The sequence below is a fragment of the Hemibagrus wyckioides genome, linkage group LG23, assembly GCF_019097595.1.
Source record: "Hemibagrus wyckioides isolate EC202008001 linkage group LG23, SWU_Hwy_1.0, whole genome shotgun sequence".
In the NCBI taxonomy this organism is placed as follows: domain Eukaryota; kingdom Metazoa; phylum Chordata; class Actinopteri; order Siluriformes; family Bagridae; genus Hemibagrus; species Hemibagrus wyckioides.
Genome location: NC_080732.1, coordinates 3,229,854 through 3,238,380, shown reverse-complemented (window position 1 = coordinate 3,238,380; position 8,527 = coordinate 3,229,854). Strand labels below are relative to the sequence as shown.

The following is an 8,527-nucleotide window of genomic DNA, read 5'->3' as shown; positions in this document are numbered from 1 at the left end:
TTTAGAGACAAAGTTAAGCCCCAGTTAAGCTAATTTTACCCTATACCTAAAATAAATAATAAATGAAGTGGAATATGTTTTTCTGTTTTTATGACACGTCTCCAATTCTTTAAGAGAAATGAAATAAGGATCATTCTGTTCTGCAAAGCAGGCGCCGTTACCCGCCTCCGCAAGAAAGAAATCAAAAGCCAGGGGTGTAGAAAAAACCCTGGAGGGTGTTAAAATTCAAGTCTGAAACTACAATGTATTTACTTATTCTCCCACACACACACACACACACACACACACACACATACACACACTTTCAGGTTCATCCCCAAACCCCAGACAATGAACTTTACATGAAACATGATAACAGAAACCATTCTAATCTAATAATAATGATAATAATACTAATAATAATAGTGCTCCGTTTCCGGACAGCGGAGAGTGTATATATATATTTTTGGCACGCTCCGAAGCAACCCCGAGAGTGGGAGGAAAGCGGAGAAGACGTTTGAGGAGACTTTGGACGGAGCTGAAATGGATCTGTGTGGCCCCTGCTGAGGTGGAACCGATCAGCCGGAGGAATGGATTCCCCATTTTGGAGGCGCTGGAGCAGGACGGAGCTGGGTCTGATCCAGAGGCTGGGCGTGGGCTTCCCAGCACTGAGCCAATGGGGACAGGACAAAGGGACACGGTTACACACACACACACAGATTCCATCTGAGCATTCATATTCAGATTAATTTCTATCGGCACGGTCAATACAGCTCAGGAACACATGTTGAGTTCTTCAACCAAGCACTTGAGGTCAACTGGGTGGTCTACACTCCTAATTTCATGCTACACACACACCTTCTCAGCACACAATGTGTTTTTTGGACAAGCTCGAAGCAGAACTTACACATAAAGCTACACATGATCCAAATGGGTCAATCATATCATTCCTTCCTGTCTGAAATCTGACGTTAACACATCATATTCATCCGTTTTCCTGAACATTAGCAGGTCGGAGGTGCGAACGAAGAAGCAAACCAACTCATATTAATGTAACGATCATGCACAGGCTTATAATATTAAGTGAGATACCAGATTTCTAACCTCACCAGCTCACACTGACTTCACCAGACTGCTAACAATCCAGGGGGTGGAGCTGGATTTGAGACAAGTCTAACCTTAACCACTAACCCACACAACAGTGTACAAAAAGCTGGATCAGGTCCGACTCCACCCCATGGAGTGTTTGTTCTGCAGCGAGGGTTAGGGCCACATGAATAAACTGAGACTTCATTAAAAGAAGTCCAGTATAAGCAATAACCCTGTATTCATATTATAATGCCATTAAAGATGCCCCCTAGTTTATCTTGTGACGTTAATGCACCTCTTGTAGCGTGCGTTTATGTATCATTGGGATTAACAAAGAGAATGATGCAGAAAAATGAGTCCGGTTTATTTGGCAGAAAACAGGCAGAGCGGAAGGACTACGAAGCCAGACACAACCCCTGAAGCCAGAGACGGAGAGAGAGAGAGAGAAAGAGAGAGAGAGAGAGAGAGAGAGAGAGGGGAAAGAGCAAGGGGATGAGGTGAAGAAGAGATAAGTAAGTGTGTGTGTGTATATGTGTGTGCGTAGGAGTTGAGTGTGTTTGGGGAGCTCCACACTGAGTAAGGGTTATGCCTCAGTGCCATCTCTGTATTCTTTGGCAGTGAGGCTGTAATGGTGGGTGGAGGGGGTGTTTTGTGTGTGTGTGCACAAGTGTGTGTGTGTGTGTGTATTAATATACAGGAGGTCAATCTAGACTATGGCTCTGTGTCTGTCAGCTTTATACACACATGTGCTTACACACTCAGGAGGTTTCTCAGGGCAGAACTGATTGTTGTTCTGTCAGGTAACCAAACAAATCAAAAATCGAGCTTTTACACACACACACACACACACACAGAGTTTGGCAGTGAGAAAAGGAATTCCTCAGGGTGTCTGTTTGATGTTTATTTTCAAGAGCTCTCCCTGCATTGCACTGATGATGACGGACAAGCTGAAGTCCAAACTCAAAGAAACAGAAACCACACACACACACACACACACAAACACACCCACACAAACACACATAGAAACAAGAACACACGCACACACACACACCAAACACACGTACACGCGTTTGTATACGCACATGCATGACAACATCCACAGGGCTTTGTACCGCAGTGTGATAGATACAGACAGAAACACCAGTGTCTCTGGTTTCCATGCATGGATTCTGGGTGCTGATTGACTCCTCCCTCCCATCCTTCACAGCATGGCACATTCTGACTGGCTGTTTTCTTCATTTTGCGAGATTACACCCCTCCCCTCCCCCCGCCACTGTCCCCACCCATTTCCCATGGTTGAGTCTTGTTTTAAAAGGCTTGGTTAGTGTGTAGCGAGGCCCGGCCCGGTCCTATTCAGTCCGGTTACTTCAGTAAGGCCACAGCAGGCTCACGTGGGATGGAAATGTCCCTTTAAAAAAAGTTTCAGCTGCCGCCTTGGCAATCTTGTTACTGATGTAGCTACAGGCTGGGCCGCTGGCGGGTCGTGTCGTAAGAACGCACTACCTGGGATTGGGACACAACCCCATGCTCTTCCTGGGAGAATGCATAGCCATCTGCAGAGAAGAACAACAATACATGGTTAACTTCTCCACTTTCTCCGCATCATCACAAGTTTCGAGGCGTGACACTCACGTGAGACGGTCTGCTGAACGGAGCTGGAGCGCCCCACGCTGGACGGCGTCTTCCTGAACACCCGAGTCAACAGGTGGGCGCGCTCGTTCAGACTGGACAAAGAAAGAGAGAGAGAGAGAGAGAGAGAGAGTGAGAGAGAGAGAGAGACAGAGAGAGAGAAAGGTTAATCATCAATTCAGAATGGCTCACTGAAATGCTAATCAAGGGTTCACACTCAGAGATCAAAACACAGCAAGGTAAAGCTAAGAATTGCTTTTAAGGATGCAGATTACACTTCTGACAGACCGTGACGTTTAGCCCAGGATTAGCTTGAACCAGCGTCCATAAAAGCAGGCCAAGGTGACCGACAGGTTAAAGATTAAACCACAGGGCACAGAGGAATGACTGACAGACTTTACCACCAATCCTCAACGACACATCCTCAAGGTCATAGGCTTGGTGCTAATACTGTTAAGATATTTGACTGATCAGAATTGACCACACGCATACTCGTGCTGCTACCGAAAAAACTGTTCTGCTCTGGATCTGTTCAGTGCTCTCACATGGCATCGGTTTTAGTGCACTTTTCAGCACACACTAGTTAGATGCTCAAACTTGCAGGGATGGACACATCAAGCAAACCTTTGCATCTTTTCAAACTGCTGTGCATGCTGCATCAGTGTAACACACTTGAAATGAAAGTGCTATCTGCTCTCTTCCACATACATGAGCTCACGCATGCCTATGATTGGCTAGTGTCTCCCGATTGACAGGTGAAAGCGAGTATGCCTCTCCCCCCAACTTCTGGCCACGGGATAGCTGGTGCCTTTGGGATCTGACCTCTTGATTTTCCTGGCGATGAGCTAGCGTCTGTTTGACATCATTTTTGAAAGATTTTTCTATAGTGAGAAGGACACATGCAATACTTCAATCAAATCTGGACAAAATAAGAAGCTTGGAGAACAGCTGCCTTCTGAATGAAGCGGACGTTACCTTGCGAATGTAATTTTGCTGCCTACCTAGGGAGCAATTTTCTGATTGGAAGACAGCATAAGATTTTGAAACATCTGCTTAGTCTTGAAATGGTATTAAGACCTTTCATTACCGCCAGTTCTATCTTTGTTAAAAATGAATCAATCAGTGAAGTGATGAAATTTTACCACAATTTATGCCCTCGAAATTGGAGACGTCTGACTTGACCGGAACTCCGAACGGAATTTAGTTTCTGAATGAAGTGGAACCCAAGGAGCGCTCCACTCGTTCTATGATAAACAGACCCTAAAAAGATAGAGTGATGACTCCGAGTGATGATCCCTGTGATGATACCACGATGTCGCCCTATAAATCAGATGAAAGCAATCCCATCCATAAACAGTGGGGAATGATGTAAATCCCAGCCGTAATGGAAGATGGCCAAACCTGCTCAAGGTTACAGCTGAGAATCATGGTGTATGCTGGAGGAACTTGGTGGGGGAGGTGGAGAAAACACGCAATACTGGTGCTGGAAGGACGCCTCGATATGCTTGGCCTCCTCATGAAAGTGGTCTGCAACCGTAACCATGGCACGACGCTCTGCCAAAGAAAATGCCATCTGCTAAACAGATGACCGGTCAGATGAGGTGAGTGATGGAGAGATAAATAAAGAAATAAATAAATGGAGAGGCGGAGAGGGTTTTGCCGGAATGCCAAGCTCCGTGTTCCTCTCTCGGTCCTTTTTCGAAACAGAAGCCCAAAGCTTTGTTTCAGCAAATCCTTTCTCGTGTGAAAAAATAAATCTACCACTCCCAGACTCCTCTGGTCACCGGAATCTTAACCTTTAACACGAGCTTTTCCTGGGTCTAAACCACAGCCCTGCAAACAGCTTTAAATATGTAGCAACTCTTGAACTCTCAACACAACCCAGTCCCATGGTGCATGTTTACTGTATTGAATGAGCTTAATTAGCTTGCACAGGAGAAACAGAGCAGAAAGCCGAACCGAGGCGTCCGGCCAACTACCGTCCTCATTAGAAGTCAATTCTGTCAACTCTGCAGGCCACAAACTAGTGGCCTAAACATCTATGGCCCCAAAAAAAGTCAGCACCAGTTACACATCTTACTGCCAAAGTCTGAGTTAAATCAAGATCTACAGGCTCGAGCTAAATCTGTAGGAAAAATCAACACGCCTCTATTCCATAAACACATACAGAGTAAATATTAGGGCTGTCACAACCAATTTCACAGCCTTTCAGAATATTTACATGGCTGAGAGCCAAAAAAGCAAAATTGACCATGGCCTCCGGGAAGGAGGGTCATACTGTCCCTCACTTATCGATCATAGCAACACTTGCCAATCATGAGTGCGTGTGAGCTCATGGATGCAGAAGCGGGCAGATCACGCTCTCCTCGGAAGGCCCTGTGACGTAGAACAATGTCAACTGTGACGTGTGACACCTTCACGTGTCTCGGACTGGGTTAGCCTTTAGCCTCCTCAGATGTTACAGTTTGGGAAATAAATCATTCTTTTATATTTCAAATATTAAACAAGCGACTAAACTTCACTTTCTGTGGTTTGTGTGATATACAGAAAAAATTATATTGACATCTATAATTATGTACACAATTCCTACACAACCACAATCACACACACACACAGCTACATTTCCTGACATACACACACCCGTTTCTTACACCAGCTCAGGGCCGCCTGGCAATGCACAGTGTGAGGAAACGTAGAAAAACAGAAAACATACATGTCAGATGAGATAAAGGAACAGAAAGAGAGAACAAAAAATTAAGATGAGGATGAGGATGAGGAGGTAGAGTTCACTCTGAATGTGTGTAACAAAGCACACGCAGGCAGGTGAGCTCTACCTGCGGATGTCCGGCTCTGGGAGTGCTGAAAACCTACGGCACTGCAGAGTTGGACCTGTGGACCATCGGTGTGGGGGATAAACACATTAGCCATGCATGGGTGGGGCTTTAACAACAACAACAACAACAAATAATAATAATAATAATAATAATAATAATAATAATAATAATAATACGTCCCAGGGAACATGGTGTGGCCTAATATTCTAATAAGGACACTGGATCTACTGACTGAAGTGTATGCAAATTCTCCACAAGATTAGCTCCGCCCACTTTACGCTGCAAAACGTTGTACTTTCTACTACATATTAAACATTCAACATGGATATTTTTTTCCTGGGGATTCAAATAAAGTGAAATAATTAATGTGTTTAATATAAATATACATGACACTGATGATACTTCCACACATACACACACACACACACCTCACTCACAAAAGCAGGCTGACTCAACCCTGAAAGCGAGCTCTATATTGAATCGATGTGGTGAATCAGAATTCGGTATTTGGATCAGGATACACACCTGCGGCCGCTGGCATCTCTGAGGACGGCCGCGCCAGGATCAACAGCCCGGGCCTCCAACTCCTGTACCTCTTCTAGAAGACTCTTCCTTACTGTGCGCCTCCCTCTGCACACACACACACACACACACACAGAATGTGATCACAAACTGATGCCATTTGATCTTGAATGTTTATGATTGCTACCAGAATGTGTACTCTAAATCGTGTTTTGTGATATACTCACGCGTTCCACGCCACGTCTTTGAGCAGGCATGCAGCCGGGACCATTATCAACCCCAGCCAGAAGCTCCAGCACTGCATGACCCTACCGGCCTGCGGAGAACCCCCCCCGACAAACAAAAACAACATTAGGACAACCTCACTACAACCCTAATCAGGAAACCTCCCTGTCTGGTGTTCCACACAGCTGCAGCTGGACACAGTGACCTCTGACCCCTGCACGCTGGGGTGGGGGTAATCATCACATCAGACGCTGTCTCCGGGTCTGTATTTAGCATTAACTGTAAGCTAAGCGCTGTACGGTCTGCCATGTCGAGAAAAGTCACATTAACAGATTGATATTGACTCTGAAATGGTCTCCATTAGTTTTTGTCCATTTTGTGTAGCCAGTTCATTCACTCATTCAGAACAGATTACATTTTACATCATGCTAGGGCGTCCACGGCTAAGTAAAAAAACACACACAAACACCTAGTGCTAGTGTAAGGCTAAACTTTTTCAGTCACATGACCTGCTAAAGGACAAAAAAAAAAGTGTCTGGAAAATAGAGATCTAGATGGTGAGATTTCTCATGACTTCAGGAAGAACTAGCTGTTAATCTCGGCAGGTATCTGATGAACGGCGTGTGTGTAGACTCATAACTTAAGTGTCCTCCTTAGCTAAGGCTGGTGATGGACTGGACGCTTTTCAGCCCTGAGAACCATGAGAAGGCATTTCCTGTGACAGCTGCAAGCCTGGGCAGCCCGTCTCCTAATGAAAACAGGTCTCCGGCTAACACCGCGTACGCTTCCCCGCACACACACACACACACACAGGCAATATAAGATGGAGCAATATCATTAGGATGCAGTGATGGAAGAAACAGACGTATAAGGGAAAGGAAATGAGTGGAAGGATAAAGAGATGAACAGGGACGTTTCAGAGAAAAAAAAAGAAAGAAGTCACATCCCCATTTCTTTCAGCTCCTTCACTTTGAGAAAGAGCAGCTGCAGGGTTACTTGAGCACATTCCCAAATTTTGACGTAAATTAAATTAATGGGCTGAGGGCCTTTGGAGAACACAATCCCCCAGAACGCCACAGACTGAGGGTCCCAGTTTAACCCTGTCTGAACACATACTATATATATATATATATATATATATATATATATATATATATATACGTTTATGTATACAGAATGTTCACACACAGCCAGACACCATTTTGGGCGTCTCACAATTCCAAACACTTCAGTCCACCAGCTTAAAGCAGGCAAGATTGAGTCGGCGCCTCTAGAGCCGACACTAAAGCCGTGGGCTCGGGTGACCACACGGCAGGTGCGGGGTCTCTACACCTGGCTGGACGGTCATAAATCAAGCCCCGAGCTCTAGCCGTGCTGACACAGAACACCCACAGAGCGCTGCCAGGGAGGACACTCTGTCTGGATGGCGTGACATTGAGAAAAGATATGAGACTTTCAAACTCATACCTGGACACACCCTTTACACATTTCTGACTGACCTTATGGATGATTTTCACTATGATACACTGAACTTGGCTAAAATTTGTGTCATGCCACCTAGCTAGAAGGTGTTGCTTAAAAACCCTGTCAGGTTTCATTCATTTGACGCAGTTGTTCCTGTTAGCAGTGAAGATTAGAAGGATATAATAGCAGGGATGTAAAAAGAAAATAAATGACAAAACAAAAAACGAAGAAATCTTGTCAGGTTAGCTCACACTGTATTGCTGGCTAGCATGAACAGCTTAGCTTCAGAACAATTATATGACCCTATAGGAGATATCCTGTCACACTGGATTATAAACACTAATGAATATTTATATACATTAATATGAATATTACAGCAACGAGGTGTTGTTTTTGTGTTTTTCGTGACCATAATATCAACAATCATGTAGCTTTTGGTGCTCAGACCTTGTGGTTAAAGTAAAAGGTTTTCTGGAAACTGAAATTAGCCCTTGAGATTCCTTAGCTCCTGGTAAAAAAATTAAAAAATTCCTGGACTCCTGGAAAATCCAAACATGAATGACTTGCTAAGCTCATAAAATCCTTGCAGCGCTTCCTGAAGGTTCTGTTACGTTACAGACTGCCTAAAAAGGAAGCTCTGACGTTCGGGGTGTCTGAAAATCCTGCTTTACTGAGATCTGAGATTGGGAAAAAGCCTTTCGTCTTCCTGAGAACACACCTGAAGTTCCTGAATAATCATTCATTCTGAATAATCTCCTCAGCTTCTCCTGCATTCACAACATGCC

The 8,527-nt window shown here is 44.6% G+C and overlaps 1 protein-coding gene across 5 annotated transcripts in view; it reads right to left on the bottom strand.

The window, feature by feature from the left end:
* Positions 1-1,405: 1,405 nt before the first annotated feature.
* Positions 1,406-8,527, bottom strand: part of atp8a2 (ATPase phospholipid transporting 8A2) — a 55,200-nt gene continuing 48,078 nt past the window's right edge. For 4 of the 5 annotated variants that reach the window (XM_058376982.1, XM_058376983.1, XM_058376984.1 and 1 more), the window contains 4 exons: positions 6,281-6,369; positions 6,057-6,161; positions 2,701-2,792; positions 1,407-2,621 (listed from right to left, as the gene is read on the bottom strand). In XM_058376982.1, coding sequence (XP_058232965.1) covers positions 2,527-2,621; positions 2,701-2,792; positions 6,057-6,161; positions 6,281-6,369 — 381 coding nt within the window. In that variant the 3' untranslated portion in view covers positions 1,407-2,526. Of the gene's footprint in view, positions 2,622-2,700; positions 2,793-6,056; positions 6,162-6,280; positions 6,370-8,527 lie in introns of all 5 variants that reach the window. The other variant, XM_058376981.1, reaches the window with a different exon arrangement.